An 18,558-nucleotide genomic window follows, 5' to 3' on the forward strand; every position below is an offset into this window, starting at 1 on the left:
TGGATGTGGCGGAGGGGTTTTTACGGGCTAAGTTTTGAGGGTTTATTGATTCTGAGGGATGTGCGGGAGAGTAGGAAGGAGAAGTGATTCGCTGGACGGGCCGGTGATGGGCGAATAGAGGTGTTTTTGGGGTGGGGTTGGAGGAGCTTGGGGAGTAATGCAATCGTGTAGAGGAGGCTTAACTAGTATTGGCGACATTTGCTTAGAGGAAAGTATCGGGATTTGGAATGGTTCTAGGTATCTAATTGGAGCCATAAACTACTTTGCATATACGTCAGAGGTTAGGTGAGAATTGAAAAACTCAAGTGGAGAAGACTTTGCCCGATACTAAAGCAGGCGAGTACATGTTGAAGTATCGCAATGATCAAGATTGATAACAGATTCCAGCCATTTAATGAAAGTAATGACATCCAATGATGATGTTGTGTATGGTACCTCATTCTTATTGTGTCAACTTGCTTGCAGCTGCTTCGACTTCTTCGGTAGAGTTTTATCAATTTAACCAACCTGTTACATCCCTAGGCCATTCGACAATACGTTTACCATTCTAGGATTTCAAGTGAGGACTACTTCTGGTTGCAGGATATCAAGCTGATATTAGAAATGCAAGGGTAAGGTAAATTCCAGTTAGAAGCAGTTCCCTTTGTCAACCGTGAAACGCTAGGACTCCGGAAGCGAAATCGAAGAGAATGATTCAACGAAATAGGATGAAACACACTGAAAGATTAAGATTGTTCAATTGACTAAAATTTGAGGACTTATCGTTGCCAGCTTACCTCTGTTGATGACTTTATCTGACACATATCGTCCGGATACTTGGACGGCGATGAAACTAAAAGCGGCAGGTTTCGAATGATAGAATGGAATGACTGTGGTATTAGAGAGGATCACTTACTATGTGTCTTCTCTCAGCCAGGATTTGAAGCTAGGCAGCCTCAACACGTGTCTTACCATACTACTCCTCATTCATGCCACTTTGCAAGCAGCCTCAACCGTCAGCGGTCACAGCACACATTCCTCTCTAGCATCGGGAGCCGGCAATTGCGTAAGCTTGACAGCCCCTGAGTCGGGAGACCTGCACCCACGATACACGGCCTTGCCGTAGGGAACCACTGCATCCAACGCTTCGGGACTTCTACCCAGGAGAAATCGCCAGGAGCTCATGCAGGCCGTTGTTCCCACCGTTTCATACGGATTTAATCTCACATTCCAGACGACACCACAGCGGATTGTCCGCTGATAACCTGGTTACTGGGCTTCGACCCTTGCGTGTATCGAGAAATCGGCCAGGGCTCGTGTCACGATATGCAGCCAGGACCCAAGAGCCAGGTTGCAAGGGCGGTTGCACACAGCCAGAGCGGGTACGTCCGAGCCCTTCAGGCGGCGAAATGATGGCACTTGAGACGTCTTCTGACAACAAAGAGAGCGGGAGTGTCTAGCATTGGAATGAGTGATGGTGGGTTGTCTTGCGCGAGAGTGGTCCGATATCTACGCAATCGACGGAGGAGCGATATCGGCGATGCATTCGGAAGAGGGTGCAGGTGCAGCAAGATTTCCCAAAAGCCAGGAATCCTCTGTTTGATGCTTTTCGTGACGTTGGGCTCGACGAGAATGACGGGCTACGGTGCCCGGGTCGACACAAAGACGGCGCTGTGGTCCCGGACTGCGTACGGATGGGCTCCGGTGAACGAGAATGCCAATGCGCAGAATCTGTTCCCGCACGGCACCCCGCCTCCCCAGAAGAAGTGCCTGACAGGACGTCGCATGTCAAGTTGGAGCACGCCGGGCGGGTGCTGGCGATTGGGTGGTCGCCAACGTTACAGTACGAGGACGCGGTGGTGGCAGCGTGTGCGACGGAGAGAATGTGCCAGTATGACACCCAGTCGCAAGGGGAAGGCTCTGGGCTCCAAGCTCCGTTGTTGCACAAGCTGAAGCACTTGTGCTGGCACGACGAGAGATTCGCCCGCAGAGGGCGCTGTGCTCGCAGTGGCCATGCACGCGTCAATAGACTGATCGGTCGTTGCGTGATTATCGAGGGCAGAGGGTGCATATGCAATCCCACGGTACGTACAGCTCCCAGCCAACGGATAGCCACAGGTGATGATACCGGCCCATGCACGCCTTGCCCCTGATGCGGTGACGACGATCCCAGATCCATGGTGTTGAATCCTGGAGTGGGTCCCGCGAGGCTAGTGACCCCCCGTCCGACGCCACAGGTGCTTCTGCTGCCGGAGTCGACGATAGCCGACGGCGCGGGGCTAGTAACAGTGTGAGGCGTGGAAATGAAGGCGCTGCTGGCCGGTCTGAGTGGCTCATGAGGGCCTGATCGCGCGCTGGGCATTGGGACTGGTCGAGGACAGAGGGACCGCTTAGGGCGATCACAACAGCTGAAAACCGCACTTGGTAAGGGGATCCTGAAGTGGACGTGCAGGAAGGGAATAATCAAGCTCAATGAATGGTGATGCACTGTCGCGGGAGGCGATCCAGCAGCCGGCGCAGGAGCATAGCTCCATCCATCGTCAAGGCCCGTCACGCAACTGCGGACCTGGAGTTGGCCTCGTGCTCCACTTCTTTGGACGCTTGCCGGCGTGCACAAACGTGGTGGTGAGAGCGCGTCGCGGAGCCGAGGGACGGCGAGGAGAGAGGGCCAGGTGAGGTTGGAGGCGGCAAACCAGAGGGCGACGGCGGCTCTTATGATTTGCGGCGTGCAGCATCGCCGTGCCACTGGCCGCCCAGGTGTGTTGGTGGAGCGCGCGGGGGTTTGCGCGGGTGGCATGAGGCGAAGAGGCGTGAGGCGGATGTGCCTGCATAAGGGCAGTCTAATCGGGTGTGTGTTGGCGGGCGCTACGACGGAAGAAGAACGTTCCACTGGCGAATCCGTATTGCAAAGGAAGACGATCCGGGCCCATGACTCCAGTTGCAGAGGGTGCTGCTGTGTCCAGGCGCGAGAGAGGAGGCTCGTCCGAAGAAGCGTCAGCGAAGCAGCAGAAGCCGCAGAAGCCGCAGAAGCAGCCCAAGAAGCCGCCATGCCCAGGTCCATCACTCACGCTGCCCGATTAGCGGCCCCGGCGCGCAGGCTGCATGAAGAGGCACTGTACGTCCCTGGGCGGTCCCTGGCCTGCGATCGTAGCGTGGCGATGCTGCAGCCCAAAACGCCCAGCGCATACAATACAATAGTCATCGTCTCCGGCAGGCGATCGACACAGCCGCACCGGCCTCGTCGCCCGCCGTCATTACGGAAGGACCCGGCGTGCGACGGCGGCATCAGCTGCTAAGAATAACGACGGCCATCGCAGTGCTGATGCGCAAGGGACGGCGGGGTGAAGAGGCGGCGGGCGTCCGACGCGTCTGCAGCGGCGATGCAGGCGGCGATGACGGGCAGCTCCCCCGACCGCTGGAGCCAAACGGTGACGGCTAGCCGGGATGCCGTGGAGAGCACGTCGTCCAGGCTGGCAGAGTCGGGAGGCAGCCGGGAGGGCGGCGGAGAGCAGAGCGGAACAGCAAACCTGCGCGGCGGGGCGCCCCCAAAGCCCTCGGCCCGCCCCAGCACGTTGTATCCCGCGCCGTGGTTGGTTCGCCGCCGCAGCGTGCTCAGCGTGGCCAGGGCGGCGACTCGTGATGCCGTGCGCGTGTGGTGGTGGGCGTGCAGCAGCCGTGGAGGTGAGCACTACGCTGCTTCGTCGGCTGGTGCGCGGCCACGGTGGTACTCTGCAGTCTGGTGTCTGGCGTCGTCCGTCGTCTCCAGATCGCGCAGGACTCGAATTAAGGTTGCATGCAAGCCACGCCCAGAATAGCTGCCATCAACGCTAGGGCCCGCGCGGCCGCCGCTCACCACATCGCTTCCACCGCCGCCGGGCCCATCCACTTGCAGCCGCACTCGCAACCTCAGCGGGCCTCCCCTTCGGTCAGTGCCATGCTGCCCGAAGCAGCGAAGGCTCCCCAAGCCCCAGACCACCCCAAGATGCTTAGCAGACGTGCACTGGCTCCTAGACTGGCCAGTCAGCACGGGGGACGCCCTCTCCAGCAGCTGAATGGCGCAGCGTCACCTCTGGCACGGCCTTGGAGCACGCCCGCGCAGCAAGCAGTGCTCGCTGATGCTTCCGCTGGGGCTCTATATCACGTCCCCGCCGGCGCCCTCGTTTGGCTGCCTTTTCTGCTCGCACGCTGTCTCTCGGCCCGCCAACTCTCGCTTTCTCGACAACTCTCGCTGCCCTTTGCGTCCCTCGTTTGCAACCTCGCCCTCTGCCTCCGCCGCGCCCTTGGATTGTGACTCAGCGCTGTGGCCGGCCGCTGTGCATTCTTGCTGAAGCCTGATCAACCGCCAGCCCGCCAGCCCGCCAGCCTCGTGTTCCGGTGCTCTGTTGCTGTCTGGGAGCCTCCCGGCTGCCAGGCACCGCTCCCCGCCGCAGACGCCTCTCCCACAAACTGGCAGAGCGAGTTGTCCGCTTCCCCGGTCGCGTCCATTGGGGACTCTGCGGCCCGTGAGCGCTGACGCTGCGCCCTACACTGACCAGCGTCGAGCTCAACCCTCAGCACCACCACAGCCTCTTGCACGCTGCAGGCCCTCCGTCTCAGGCCTCCGTCTGCCGTCTGCCACTGCCCAGTACACCAAAATACCAGGCCGACGGTACCAGCAGCTTCCAGGCCTCTGAGCGCCCTCAAAGTGAGTCCGTCTGCACTTCCTTGCTTGTATGCCGATCGTCGTCATCTAGTTCCGCCAATCTCACGCTCTGCCACAGTTCCGGGAACGCTACCGCTGTAATAACACTTCTCTCCGCACCGGTCTAGTGCTCGCTACAAAGGTATCGCCCCGCAAGATTGCCGCCCAGCCTCACCACCACGCCCTGCCCCCGGCGCTCATGTTTCTGAACTCTTTGTCTCCCAGGTGAGCACGTCCAGGCGTGTCTGCAGCCATGCGCCGTAGACCGCTTTGCATCTATCATTCTCATTCCAGACAGGTTGCTGCTCTGAATCAGTCTTGCTCTACTGGCGAAGTCCCTCCGCTTCCCGAAACCGCGCATTTCCTGGCGACGGGAGCATCCTGTGCGCGAGACAGCCGACTCGCTTCAAAGGAACCTGAGCTCTCAAAGGCCCCTGCAATCTCTCCCGAATGATTCTTTACTGTGAGAACTGCTCTCGTCTGTCTGTCGACGGGGTCTCATCGTCACCTACAAGTGTCACGAGTCCCACTGTGTTCTCCGACCATCTCGAAGTCAGACAGTCATCGTATGCTTGGAGCAGTAGAGTTTGCTCAGCCGTGTGTCTTTGCTCCTACTGCGAGAGACAGTTTCCCACATTTGTGGATCCTTTTCAAGTTCACTTCGCTCCGCGAGACGTTTCGTCCAGGCGGTGCAGTCTGAGCATCACTGCCTCACAACAACCTCAAACCTTCGAAATACCGTCAAGCTGGCCTGCATCGCCAGTGCTCGCTTTCAGGTACGTGTTATTCCCCTCCTACCAGAGGCGACGCCGCACTCAGCCCCATGCGCTCTGCTGCTGCCTGCGTTGCCGCCGCCACCAGATTGCCTGCTAACTCCGTGTCGGAAGCGCAGCCTGATAGGAGTGTGAAGGCGCCCTTCATTGTAGGCGAAGACTGTGACTCGACCGAGTCGTTGCTATTGCAGTGCGGTCAAGACTACGAGAGTGGTCCTCTGACTTTATCTGGGCTGTCTGCCACACTGTCCATGTCTAGTTACGAAAAGTCGCAGGAACCCTATCTCTACGGTACGTATGTATGGTGCAGATGACGACTGTGCGAGGCAGAAGACCCCGTCCGGTCGGATGGCCTCGGGTCAGGCACACGTGAGACTTCGTTTGACTGACACCCTCTTTTAGACGCCGCAGCCACACGACCAAACCAGGACCCAAGCTATGCTAGCTTTGCACAGCCTTTCGCCTCGCAATACACCGACACGCAGGCGAGGGCATCCCATGAGCCCTCGAGCGTAGAGATGCCCTACATTCCCATTTCGGGCTACGAGTCACGCGGCTCAAGCAGCTATGTAGCTGCCTTTCCATTTATTGATGCGTCATCTCGTTCACTGCAACTCCCCGGACCCCCGCCGGAAATAACGTCCTATCATCCTGCCAAAGGCGTTGCCGGAGACAAATTTACCATCAATCTGAGAAGCAGATGGGAGCTCACCAACCAGAACAACATCTACTTCTACACCATCATGTTTGGCACCAAACGGTGCGAGACTAGCCAGATGAAGGTCACGCAGTCAGAGAACTACTACTTCTACTCGACGACCACAGATATTCCATCGCCTCCATTATCAACGAATTCCCTTCTCGACAACCAGGTACGACTGCAGATGAAGATCGAAGATGCTTATGGCCGCGAGTTCGACGTCGTCGAAGTCGGTGATTTCACTTACGTGGACCTGGCTTCGTACGCTTCGTACAATCCCGCGCAAGACGTTCCGCGAAAGCGCAAGTACTCAGGCGAGTCGGAAGACCCTTCTGACTACATGAGACCAGGGCCGAAGCGCATCTCGTCACAACGCCTCTATTCAAAGCCCAGGGAGGGCTCTGGGAGCTACGCCACCGGACACGGCTCGCCGTCACCAGTTACGCCGTATCTCCAGCCCTCGCTCCCGAGCGGGCTGTACTCTAGTGGCTACGAGAGAGTGCAACCGCAGCAGCCTCAATCTTACATCCATCCAGGAGGAATGAATTACCCGCAGACCATCAAGGCGCAGTCGCCAAATATGCCAGCGTACAGCCCCTACTCTACTGTCAGTCAGCCGCGTCGTAGTCCGGCATCTATCGCGGCAACTCCAACCAGAACACCAGCAATGCCATCTCCTGCCAGCCTCGCGAATCCACAACTGATTCGGACGTCTACCATTCAGGCTCCCAGCAATAGAGGCACTCCGGGGCCTCCGCATGCTCAAGCCTTCAACCCTTACTTGATGTACCCGAACTCGAAAGCTATCCTAAAAATCGACGGGGACCTGGAGAAAATGGGTGACCTTGAGAAATGGAGCCTAGACGAGCGAGACGCCAAACGACGACTGGTTCAGTTTCGAAGAAGCCAGTCAGGGAGCACGATAACGACAACCTTCGATCCGGTATCACCAGAACAGCGCTCGCCCAACAGCATCTGCGTTAGCTGCATTTGGTGGGAGGAGAAGAATGAGTGCTACATCACTAGCGTGGACACCATCTTCCTTCTCGAATCGCTGGTGGGCGTCAGGTTCACGGTGGAGGAGAAGAATCGCATTCGACGCAACTTGGAAGGGTTCCGGCCGGCGACAGTGTCCAAGACCAAGGTGGATAGTGAGGAGTTCTTCAAAGTCATTATGGGCTTCCCCAACCCCAAACCGCGTAACATTGAGAAGGACGTCAAGGTTTTCCCGTGGAAGATCCTCGCGCATGCGCTCAAGAAGATTATCAGCAAATATGTAAGTGCACTCGACTGCTGGGTTGCATGCAACTAACACGTCACAGTCAGCTAGCTACTCGTCGACAGCGGGGGCGCTCGAGTCCAACGACCCCCATCGCAACACGTCTCCACGCTCAGTCGCCAGCTCGTCGGGCTCGCTGGCGTACGCGACGGCGGGCCTGCCACTGGCGAAGCTCCAGTCTCCCAAGAGCAAAGCGTCAGCAGGCCTGGGCATGTCAGGTGGCCTGCCGACGGAGCTACCAGTGTCGGTTCCCCAGTTGGCGCCGAGCCTCCAAGGCCTGAGCCCATGGCCGGCAAGTGCACATCTACCGGTAGCGCATGCAGCGTCAAACTTCCCATACTCGACGGGCCGCAGCGCGTGGGAGTACGGCGGGTATCTGGACAGCCCTGCTTCGGCACCGCTGCCGTCGACACAGTCGCTGCAACGACCAGGCTCTGCATCCGACGCGACCCATGCACCGGGCAGCGAGGCCTATCAGCGGTATGGTCAGCGGACTTCGCACGCATGAGCAGTACTGAGCGCGAGGGTGTTCTGAGGGTGTTGGGCGTGGGGCCGACAGGGTGAAAAGGGTGTGCTGCACGTCCCGGCTGATCGCCCTGCTGATCATGCGGCCAACGACGCCAGCCCGCATCCTCTCTAGCGGCATCCCGAATTCCATTACCCTCTCTCTCGTTTTCGCCTTGCCAGGCGCACCCGATGACTGGACGCGTGCCTCCTACACAGAGCGGACACTTGCAAACATCTTCGCGGCATCGGCTGCCTGCAGCGCTGTGCCACCGACATCCTTCCTCCACATCTTGTATGGCGTCAAGGCGCATGGCATCTTAGCTTCTCACAGCACTCCGGCTCCTGGCGCGCATCGGCACAACACCGCTGCGGTAAGGCGTTCATTGGCCCTCGTCGTTCCTCTCTTCCTCTTTCTCACGTCTACTGTGTACTCTTTCTCGTTTTCGTCTCGCACTACATCATCGTATCACGGCGTCAGGACAGCACTTGGCAACGCGGCACACGCGGATGCCTAGAAGAAGCAGGCCACCGAGGCAGCACCGGGATTAGGTATACGATTTCTCAGCATTACGCGGCGCTTCCTTCTTTCGTACTCATCTTGCCACATCACGTCCCTCCTCTATTGAGGGTGTGCGTACCCTAATAGTTCGCTCATGGTTCCTTGTTGACCTTATCTCATTACGGCTGGTTCTTTTGAAGCGTTTTTTCGTTAAATCATTGCATTGGGCAGGGATATCAGGGTTGCATCCGGCGAGGTGTTTGGCTGGGCAAGGCGGCAGGATATAGGCGGCAAAGGCAAGAGGCTTGACATGACTGCTGTCCTTTCCTATATTATCTGTAGACGTTACCAACGATTGTATCACTTTGTACCAAGTACACATGAATGGTAGGCTGCAAGGCCTCGGGCTCTTTGCCTCGTTTTCATCAGATTTCTTTGATGCCTTCTTTTTGAACCAGTCAATGTTCTGCTTCATTTTTATGATGTTTATTACGAGCCATGGACTAGGTTGGACTACTTGGATTATCCCTCATGTGCCTCCCACCATTTTCCATTCTTTAAAGTACGCGTAAACCCTCATTTAGGCACCTCTTGGCTCCGTAACAACTTCCCAGACTTCGGCTTAGTCACCCGCTGCGCGCTTTGATGCTTTTACAAGAGCCGAAAACCGCGAAATTCCCTTCCTATTAAACATCACGCTGACATTTCCAGTGCGTTCTTTTCGTAGGTCCGACTTTGACGTCCACTACCGTCGCTATCTTTACCCCAAAATTTACTTAACCCATTTTTCACAGCTCCGTTAGGCCAGGGTCATCTCGCAACCGCTCCGCACGACCTCAGCAACTCCGCCTTTCGACATTGAGGCCAACCATTGTCACAACTTTTTCCCACTAAGATAGTCAAACCTTGCTACTTCTCCACCCAACGGGCTTCGGGGAGTAGGGTTTAGCTAGTTCTATTCATCGATCCTTCACTAGATGTCATCATTAAGTGCTATAACTAAATTTAATACTGTTAGCTGACCCTTAGCACGCACGAATGAGCTCAGCATCCTATTTTGGAAGAGCCCTCGATGCGCGTCGCAAACGCTGCATTAACGAGGCCTCCGCCAAAAGACCGGATGTGTGAGATTGCTTCGTCTGGACAATGATGGGGTGGGGTCTGAAGAGAGGAGTTCGGTGCTCCACGCCTCCAAGGCTTGGCGTGATCTGGGCGGAGAGCGGTAAGGAAGGTGGAATGGTTGACCGACCTTTTCTCCTACGGACGCAAAGAGTTAAGTTAAGGCTCCAAAGCAAATTGGTCATACACTAAAACAACCTAGCAGCGCCCCCTCTTTTTTTTCAACACGATAGCCCATCCGCCAAAGGCATCGCCAAGTCTCGACCGTCCCATGCGAAGAACAACACAGACGTTTCCATTTTTAGACAGCTCCCTTGAAACCTGACTCCAGAACCACCCCCCCCCCGGTACCTTCCACGCGGCACGCCACTCCGCACCGACCCGCTCCGCTCCGCTCGGCTCCGCTCGCATAAGCTTGCTAAGCCTCTCCCGCTTCATCCTCCGCTAAGACCTTAAAGCGCGCATGTATGGCCACTCATTCGCGTCTATTGTAGCCCGCCACACGCTACCTCATGAAACGTCCCAAAAACAGCGGGGAGTGGGTACGTATCAGGAGAGACGACGTCTTGTGCTCGGTCATCAGTTCGTATTCGATCTTGTCCAAGCGTCTGACTTCCATCTGACATGCTCTGCTCAACGATTGGATGAGATTGTCTGACGTCATGTCATCCTAAGAAATAGAATTGGGGGGAGGGGGGGGGTCAGAATGGGCATGCCGTTGTGGCGTGCCGTTGTTGGTAGAATGCGATGTGATGATGCGTCGAGCATGTCGTCTCTGGGCTCAGTGTGCGAAACCCAGCGTTTTGCTTATAGCACCTGCCACTTTCGCATGTTCAACGCACTCATTTACTTCCTTCCAGAGTTGGGTAATGCTGCAGTTTCTAATGGAGACGATCTTAGCCTACGTGCACGCTGTGAGATCTGGACTAGAGCCGCAAGTATCGTCGAGCGTGACTGATGAAGTTTGAGATGACGACAGACTCTGCATCTCCTAGGTTGTAAGATGCGTGTATACAGTTGCAGACGGCTGCCGAGGCGGGATCAAGATATGAAAAGCGTTACGAATGCTGTACAGAAGGTGGACATTGGTCCCGTGACCGCACGTGATATGCTTACTCATCCCACGTGATTTCAATCATGTACTCCATTGTCCTCGTAAACCTCTCTTACACTCCCAAACTCGCTATACGCTCACAAGTCACCTCAAGTTTATCATTACAAGTCCTGTCATAGCTTCAATTGTTCCAATTCGAGCAGGAGCACGCTTAGGTTCAGGCAACCGCTGGTCTATCCTCTACATGACAACGCAGTCGAGATAGCAGCCACAGCCACATGGATCGCATCAGTCGAGTTTCCCAAAGTGACACTCGTCTACCATCGCTTCCACCTGTATATCTCGTCACACAGATGCCCACGCTCATCTACTTCATCACACTCTCGTGCAGCAGAGTTCGTCCGTATGGTACATACACGCAAGAAAAGGACCAGACGGACTACTGCTCGCTAAACACCCTGATATAATAGCTTACAACTTCGCCTTCGGGGCCTCGAGCGTCGGCAGCATGAGGTCTCTGATGTCGCCGGCAGCTTCGTTAAGGTAGAAGGACATGCGCTCCTGGGTTACAAATTAGCACACAAGATTCAGTGAACCAGGAGGGAATATAAAAGTGAAACTTACAGATCCAAGGCCCTTGCTCACGACGTTGAACTGGAGGCTGTTCTCGTTGATCATGTAGGCGATTCTGCACATTCACGTTAGCACTGTCTCACCGAAACGAACACACGAAAACGAGGCGAAGGAAGGCACTCACCCCCATCCGTCGTCGATAACCTGACTCCATCCATAGCCATTGAAGTACTCCGAGCTCAGCTGACTCGAGCTGATGTACCACGAGCTCGAATAGCTGTACGCAGGGTCCTTGTACAGCCCGGGAACGTCCTCGCCCTCTTTCAGGCACTTCTTCAGCCCAAACAGATGCCTGTCGACACCACGTCCGTCACTCGCGTCGCTGATGTACTTGACGTGGGCATTGAGAGCGTCACGGAACAGCTTCTGCGCCTGCTCGGGCGCAACCGAGTGGTCGGCCATGGCGTTGCAGAAGGCAACGGACTCGTCTGACACAGTGCGGCACGTCTCGGTGCGGCCTTGCTGGAAGCGGCGCGTGGCCGCAGACTCGTACGTGGGGCGGTTCTTGCCGTAAAACTTGTGGTACGCAAGCTGGATGATCATCTGGACATACGCGTCTGGGCTGCACTTGAATTTCTTAATGAGCCCTTTGCCGTAGCCTTGGTAGGCCTGGACACGGAGCTCGTGCGCGCCGATTTGGCGCGCAAAGTGGTGCTGAGCAGCCTCAACGTCGGTCTTGAGTTCAGCGGAGAGTTCGAAGCGAATCGGGGTGGGGGTGGGAAGGCTGGAACGGACGTTCGGGTCGTCGAAGTCGAGGGCGTTTGTGAAGATGAGCTGGTTTGCGTAGTCATTAAGGCGGTGCGTGGGGGTTCCATCCATCATGGAATGCTCTCCCATGAAGCCAGATGTACCGTTGTCATTTATGATGAATTGAAGGGGCTTGTCGAACCATCGGTTAGACCCATCGCCGTGCCAGTATTGGTGTGCACGCTCCTCTAGGGTGACCGGAGACGCGTCGTCTAGGCAAACAACAAACGAGGCGGATTCGATGGCTTGCAAGGCTGACTTGTTGACGTCCAAGGCGCTAAGACGTTGGTATACCTAAAATATCGTTAGAATCACATGCTACCTGGAAACCCAGCCCCACGACGCCGGTAAAGAGATAACTTACGTCGGTCCAGACGTCTCGATTTTGAGATGTTAAGATACCGATGGGGGCACTCTTCTCTGCCTTCTCGTATATCCGCTGAAACTGCAACTCCAGCTCGCTTGTGTTCAGTTGCTGGCCATTGATTTCATGTGGAAGTTTCCAGAACTGGTTCTTCCGAATGACCAATATGTGCGCGTTGCCCTCAGCAGGATATTTGACGCTCGTGTCCGAGGGCTTCTTCGGCACACGAGAGCAATTGAACATCCACTCGTACGAGCTCATGGCCATTGGGAGCTTCTTCATATACTCAGGCTCCAAGGAGCCGCTGTCCACCGACTTCTTGAATTCGAGAACGGCCGTCGAGATGGCAGCCGCGCGCTTGGCGGGATTTCTGCGTTTTCGGTCGTCACGATGGGAGTAAAAGTAGCTAACGTAGGGAACCACGGGGTCCCGGTAGGCCATGTACGCCGCATCATTCCACCACTCGTAGATCCAGTTTCTTACGTTTGGATCCTCCCTCCGCGCAATCAAGCGCTTCTGTAGTGTCTCACCGGGACCTCCAGGGGCCACGAAGTCGTTGACGGCTTTTGTGGTGGCATCGAACTCGGGCTTGCTCAGCAGCGGGTGTACGGATTTAAGGTAGCGTTTTGCGGTTTCTTCGAGGGTTGGGACGGGGAGACGGGGTAGAGAGTCTTCAAAGCGAAGCATCGCGCCCTTGGCGTGGTCTTCCTTGTAGCCTGTGATGTCGAGTCTTAGCGGTCGGTCATATATCAGAGTGGAGGGGGCTCGGCGCTTGAATGAGCGGGCGGGGAGTTCTCGTTGCAGACGTACCAGCAGGGAGGGTGGACTGCTGCCGCGCGTTGACTGGAGCCATGGCGATGAACTGCAAATATGAGGGTCAGCGATCAAGAAGTTCTGTAAGCCGCGGTGAAGTGCGGTACCTTGGGGGAGCTTTGGGGCAGTATCCGGTGACGGAAGAGGGACGACGCAGTTGCTCGGCCTCTGGCTACTGCATTGAACATGCTAAATACTTCAAGACGGGCGATGCAGGGAGGGAGTGAGCGACGACCGCGAGAGGGCGCGGGCACGGGAAATATTAGCTCGCGCGACTTGTGGGAGCTGGGCAGTGAAGCACGTTGAACCTCGGCCCTTCGGATCATCGCCAGCTGCCACGGAAGTGTTCATGAGACGCGTGATCACCGACGGGCCACAAGCAGTGCTCCGCCGCTGAGCCGGCCATGTACTTTCTACAGAGCCAATTGTCCATTCTGATATCATGGCCTCTAGAATACGATTATTTGCCCCATTTTCAACGTCTTCGTGACATCGACCCCGAGTCTTGGCACTTGACTCCCCGCCAACGCCGTTATGCACAGACCAGTCTCTGTCGTCAATGTACGTTCTCGTCTCGAAGATTATCTTCTACCTAGGTAGTTTGGTCATGAAGCACCGTTTTTCTGCATGACTTCGTCTCCATGGGCCGAGACTCTTCCACTGCTTGTTTCAGAGGGCAGCACAAAGGATCCTCTATTCGTATTCGTACAGGTGCTTCGGTCAGGACGTCGGCCGAATGATCAACGGCCGATTGCTTGCCGAAGCAGTGAACACTAACATAAGAGCCGCACGCTAGCGACTCGGCTAAGCGGATGGTGCCTTCGCATACTTCAACGTCATGTAGGAAGTGTTGATTTACAAGCCAAAGGGCCCGAAAATCACAGTATATGCAGCTTGATTACTGAAAAACTCAAGTGAAACAACGGAAATAGGTTGCCAATACGCCAAACGCTAACCCAAAGCACCAACGCTCTGTATCAGTATGAAAACCTGCGGCATCGATCACCTTTTTCGAGGTGCCTCTTCGATAAACCACCTTATTACAACGCCCGGTTAGCACGGCGTGTTCATGAACTCCTGAGAAGCGAGCCGGCCAAATTGGGTTCGGACTTATTGGGAAGCGGCGGAACAGAACGATGAAGTGGTGGTAGGATTGGCCATCTGAGATTCTAGAGACTGCAAATTTAATCTTTTGAGTTGGATGCTTACGGAAAGGGCGGCTCAGCGTGAAGGTTTCTGTACTGGGGACTGTTCAGCGAGAGGAAGTTGGTGATACAGTAATGGGGAGACTTGTATATAGCTTACAACATAGATCATCAAGCCCTCGGATATGCACCGCGTGCGCATGATATCAACGAATCTTTACCAGGGCCGCTCAATTAATTCGTTGGCTTTTCTCATTTTCTCCTCATTCTTTAGCCGATCCAAAGCCTCATCGAACGCTTCTTGGTCAACCTGCTGTGCCCTGTTCCAGAATCGCCACTCAAGCTTCAAGCACTCTGGTGCCGACACCCCATCTTCTGCCAAACACTCCCTTAGCCATCCCAACGTCCCTTCTACGATCTCCTCATGACTCTTCGTTCCTTTCTTGGGGAATGGACAGAACGGGAAGTACTGCATCTGATACCCAAAGCCCCATGTTGCTTGTAAAGTACGCAGGTTAGGGAAGAGGGATACGAGGACGTGAGCATCGGCCCGGATGCGCTCCCAAACGCCCGAAGGCGTGTCAGGACGCTTATCGCTAGGAACCAGGCAATCGTACAGATAGTAGACATCGATGGACCGTACGTGGTGCCCGTATCTATTCGTGCACAAGAAATATCTTAAAAGATTATTCAGAGGTGTGGTGTAGAAGAGGTTTCCAAGGCGGAATTTGTTGCTTTTGTAGAGGACCTCACTAGATTCGTCGTGAATAAGCCGAGAAGTGCGTAGTATAGCAGTGTCCAGACGTGTGCGAGAGATGCCAGACTCAGAGGTAGTTGGGGGCTTTTCAGCACGAAGAGAGCTTGGCGAAGTAAGGACGTAAGCGTAAATGTTGTCGCGCAATTCGCGCGGTAAATCGAGGAAGTTCATAGTTGCTGTGACTGAGCTAACAGAAGTTTCCAGACCGGAGGGCTTGATAAAGTAGGCTCTCGGAGTTTTCAAGAAGGAGTGAGTATTGAGATCGACGACTGTGGGCAGTCGGCGAGACTCGATCGAATTACAGTGTTGCTGATGGAATCACGAAATATCGGATGCTCGATTGCCACTACCGAAGCCCGTCTCGATGCCGGTGCTTTGGTATGCCGGGTACCGACGTCTATGGAGAAAGCTGGCGGAGAAGATGGAGGGATCGGAAACCGCAGGAAAATTAATGAAGAAAAGCAGATTGTGCGAGAAGGATAGAGGAGACTCACCTTATTTCTGTCTCAAAAAATGCTGATAAGCAGCCGCTAGGCGCATGGCTGCTGATTGCTGAGGGTCACTGCCTTACGAATTACGAAGTAGTATCGACCACTTGCAAAGATCATAGTGCCTCTGAGTGGCGCGGCGAGGTTATGGTCACTTGATCAATGTGGCACAATGAAAGTGGTGATGCTGGGCGTGGTGTTGAATAGGGCGCTGCTACTGTGTGAGGCTTTTATCTCCCGTCTGTACGTGCTCCGGCTGCCGCCGTGCGACCAAAGCTCCCGCTCCCGTCTCTCGTGCTCGTCGAAAATTAGCACCACTTCCCACTGCACCTCCATTCCACCATTCCACCCGTCCAATTCCTGCATCCCGTCTCCATCTCCACTCTCTGCATCATGTTCACCGCCCGTCACGTATTCGGAGCCGTCCAGAGGCGGTCCTTCTCCGCCTCTACCAGACAGGTACGCCCGCCTCGGCTTGTGTTGCTTTTGTAGCATCCCACCGGCCTCTCAACACCCATGACATTGAAGCTAATCCTTTGGTCTATAGGCATCCAAGGTCACTGTCCTCGGCGCCGCCGGTGGTATTGGCCAGCCACTGTCGCTGCTGTTGAAGCTCAACCCGAGAGTCTCCCAGCTCGCTCTCTACGATATCCGTCTCGCTCCAGGTACAGCTTCCCTTGGGCCGGGCCATCAATTGAGCACGTCTGACGCTGGAACAACATAGGTGTCGCTGCGGACATTGGGCACATTAACACCAAGAGCGAGGTAGGGACTGTTGGGATAATGTTGAATAGTATTAATGGCTAACATGCGAAGGTTCGGGGATATGACCCAACACCCTCTGGACTTGGCGATGCTCTCAGGGGCAGTGACATCGTTCTCATTCCCGCTGGTGTGCCTCGCAAGCCTGGCATGACCCGTGATGGTAAGGTCCCCCACAATTGCTTGCTCAACTTTCTCTGATCATTGATTAGATCTTTTCAACACAAATGCCTCGATCGTCCGAGACTTGGCCAAAGCGGCTGCCGAGCACGCTCCCGAAGCCAACATCCTGATCATCTCCAACCCGGTACGCACAATGGACCAATTTGTATTTTTTCGACGGCTCCGTGCTCATTCTCTATAGGTCAACTCCACGGTCCCCATCACCGCCGAAGTCTTCAAGGCCCGGGGCGTGTACAACCCCAAGCGCCTCTTCGGTGTCACCACCCTAGACGTCGTGCGTGCTTCCCGCTTCATCTCCCAGCTGAAGAACACCGACCCAGCCAACGAGAACATCACCGTCGTCGGTGGACACTCCGGCGCCACAATCGTTCCCCTCCTCTCGCAATCCGGCTACAGCCTCACCGGCGCGACTCTTGATGAGTACGTTCGCCGAGTCCAATTCGGTGGTGACGAAGTCGTCCAGGCCAAGGACGGTGCCGGCTCTGCAACCCTCTCGATGGCCATGGCTGGTGCCCGCTTCGCCGAGAGCTTGCTCAAGGCTTCCCAGGGCCAGAAGAACGTCATCGAGCCCACTTTCGTCGACTCGCCTTTGTACAAGGACCAGGGCATTGAGTTTTTCGCCTCCAACGTCGAGCTCGGCCCCAGCGGTGTGGAGAAGATCCACCCCATCGGCAAGATCACCGAATATGAGCAGAAGCTCCTCGACGCCTGCTTGGCCGACTTGAAAGGCAACATCCAGAAGGGTGTCAACTTCATTAAGGAGAAGCCGTAAATATGAAAAGCGAGTCATTTGCAGCGTGGAGTTGAGAGATGGAGAGTAACGAGGACGGGGTTATTTGCTTCCAGCGCTTGTACTATGGGAACTCTCTGGAACTGGACTGGGACTGGGATTCAAGGGTCTTCATGCACGTAGAGCGTCGGGGCTGTGATGTCGTTCTTTGCGTGTAGATTTTGTTGTCTGTATCGTAAAGTACCTCCAATCTTGCGTCTTCCAGATTGAGTCTGCAAAGCACGTGCTCGTGATGGTGTAGTACTGTAGTATTGATCATGCAACGCAGTCAATCTAACAACTTGGATGCACCGCTTTCTAAACGATGTATCACATGGCGTTTAGTGAGTTCACATGACATGCATAATAACGAGGCCAAGCGCCTTCTCCCAGCCCAGAGTTATCTACAAAGTACACTCAATAGGACCCGAGTCTCTTTGTCATGGCCAATAGTGAAATGATCATTGACAGAAGACCACAAGGCCAATGTTCGCCGCTTTGTATTGTAGAGACCCCTGGCCTGAGTGGCGCATCCAGCCCTTTGACACGGACGAGCGCTCGAGCCGGCGAGCAAAACGCCACAACGCTCCTATCGGCGCAAGCGTCGTGTGGAGTGTGCGTATCTTATCGTGCTTATGTGGAGAAAATCCGGGGTTTATCGACGACGGCGGATGGACAGAGAGGATCTGTGCGCTAAGATTTCGATTTTTCTTCTCATGCTGTCTAGCAGAGTGCGGTGAGGGAAGCTGAGAGTCAAGCAAGGAAGTGGTAAGAATAGTAATGAGTGTGATTTGCGGGCTTGAATTGCAGGGCTGCGAGTGCCGTGGCAGGGGAAATGCCTTGCTCGGGGAACGCGAATCTGTGTGTAACGTGGCTACAGATTGGGTGTGCTCGGATCCAGTCGAGTGGTCTTCAGGAGAGACGCAAATGCGAAATATCAAGTTCCGACAGGATGTTCTACTTAGAAATAGTGAATTGCTCTGAACATATTCGATATCGAGACTGCTGGAAGCAGAAAGCTGCTGGGGCGAAAAGAAATCCGACCGTCTTACCCCTTCTAGCCCAATCATTCATCTGTCTCACGCTTAGATGGACACGGCTGGTCCTGGGATAGCGAATCTGATAGTCACAGTCGAGGTTTCATGCATGTGGAAGACATCTGGCTGATAGCGGGGGTGCCATTGGACCTCCGCTCACCGCTCCCATAACCTTCTCGAAGACTTTGGCGCGGCTGCCGGCCTGGTCGCTCAAACTAAAGCGAGCTAGTTGCCAGAAAGTAGTTTGTTGGGAGCGGCGAGTGTCTCCC

General features: G+C 55.2%; 5 protein-coding genes across 5 annotated transcripts; 2 read left to right on the plus strand and 3 right to left on the minus strand.

The window, feature by feature from the left end:
* Positions 1 to 1,435: 1,435 nt before the first annotated feature.
* On the minus strand, positions 1,436 to 2,776 carry BDZ99DRAFT_470104 (uncharacterized protein; the record flags this gene model as incomplete). The annotated part of the gene is made up of 1 exon (XM_033721610.1): positions 1,436 to 2,776. The coding sequence occupies one exon, from the start codon at positions 2,774 to 2,776 to the stop codon at positions 1,436 to 1,438; it is 1,341 nt and encodes a 446-aa protein (XP_033584004.1).
* A 3,382-nt stretch (positions 2,777 to 6,158) lies between these two features.
* BDZ99DRAFT_504926 (uncharacterized protein) lies at positions 6,159 to 7,732 on the plus strand (the record flags this gene model as incomplete). Its single annotated transcript, XM_033724075.1, has 3 exons — positions 6,159 to 6,721; positions 6,761 to 7,409; positions 7,456 to 7,732. Coding segments are annotated over exons 1-3 (1,470 nt in total), but the record flags the coding sequence as incomplete, so codon positions are not given.
* Positions 7,733 to 10,761: 3,029 nt separating this feature from the next.
* Positions 10,762 to 13,429, minus strand: BDZ99DRAFT_564850 (acyltransferase ChoActase/COT/CPT). The gene is made up of 6 exons (XM_033727404.1): positions 13,256 to 13,429; positions 13,146 to 13,197; positions 12,336 to 13,051; positions 11,349 to 12,265; positions 11,216 to 11,279; positions 10,762 to 11,152 (listed from the first exon to the last, which is right to left on the minus strand). Exons 1-6 carry the CDS (start codon positions 13,334 to 13,336, stop codon positions 11,063 to 11,065), a joined length of 1,920 nt encoding a protein of 639 aa, XP_033584006.1. The 5' UTR covers positions 13,337 to 13,429; the 3' UTR covers positions 10,762 to 11,062.
* Positions 13,430 to 14,095: 666 nt separating this feature from the next.
* Positions 14,096 to 15,317, minus strand: BDZ99DRAFT_7895 (uncharacterized protein). Its single transcript, XM_033728898.1, has 2 exons — positions 14,454 to 15,317; positions 14,096 to 14,389 (listed from the first exon to the last, which is right to left on the minus strand). Exon 1 carries the CDS (start codon positions 15,219 to 15,221, stop codon positions 14,511 to 14,513), a length of 711 nt encoding a protein of 236 aa, XP_033584007.1. The 5' UTR covers positions 15,222 to 15,317; the 3' UTR covers positions 14,096 to 14,389; positions 14,454 to 14,510.
* A 495-nt stretch (positions 15,318 to 15,812) lies between these two features.
* On the plus strand, positions 15,813 to 17,606 carry BDZ99DRAFT_456844 (malate dehydrogenase). Its single transcript, XM_033718545.1, has 6 exons — positions 15,813 to 15,997; positions 16,086 to 16,203; positions 16,263 to 16,303; positions 16,355 to 16,463; positions 16,513 to 16,607; positions 16,665 to 17,606. Exons 1-6 carry the CDS (start codon positions 15,932 to 15,934, stop codon positions 17,253 to 17,255), a joined length of 1,020 nt encoding a protein of 339 aa, XP_033584008.1. The 5' UTR covers positions 15,813 to 15,931; the 3' UTR covers positions 17,256 to 17,606.
* The last annotated feature ends 952 nt before the right edge of the window (positions 17,607 to 18,558 follow it).

Source organism: Mytilinidion resinicola (genome assembly GCF_010093595.1).
Source record: "Mytilinidion resinicola strain CBS 304.34 unplaced genomic scaffold BDZ99scaffold_1, whole genome shotgun sequence".
Classification (NCBI taxonomy): Eukaryota; Fungi; Ascomycota; class Dothideomycetes; order Mytilinidiales; family Mytilinidiaceae; genus Mytilinidion; species Mytilinidion resinicola.

Bases quoted from the DNA above. Each gene is read 5' to 3' on its own strand.
- BDZ99DRAFT_456844 (XM_033718545.1), top strand. From the start codon at position 15,932: ATGTTCACCGCCCGTCACGTATTCGGAGCCGTCCAGAGGCGGTCCTTC. The intron at 15,998-16,085 runs GTACGCCCGCCT...TTTGGTCTATAG, and splicing joins TCTCCGCCTCTACCAGACAG to GCATCCAAGGTCACTGTCCT. The intron at 16,464-16,512 runs GTAAGGTCCCCC...ATCATTGATTAG, and splicing joins GCCTGGCATGACCCGTGATG to ATCTTTTCAACACAAATGCC.
- BDZ99DRAFT_7895 (XM_033728898.1), bottom strand. From the start codon at position 15,221: ATGAACTTCCTCGATTTACCGCGCGAATTGCGCGACAACATTTACGCT.
- BDZ99DRAFT_564850 (XM_033727404.1), bottom strand. From the start codon at position 13,336: ATGTTCAATGCAGTAGCCAGAGGCCGAGCAACTGCGTCGTCCCTCTTC. The intron at 13,052-13,145 runs GTACGTCTGCAA...TCGACATCACAG, and splicing joins GCAGTCCACCCTCCCTGCTG to GCTACAAGGAAGACCACGCC. The intron at 11,153-11,215 runs GTAAGTTTCACT...TTTGTAACCCAG, and splicing joins TGAGCAAGGGCCTTGGATCT to GAGCGCATGTCCTTCTACCT.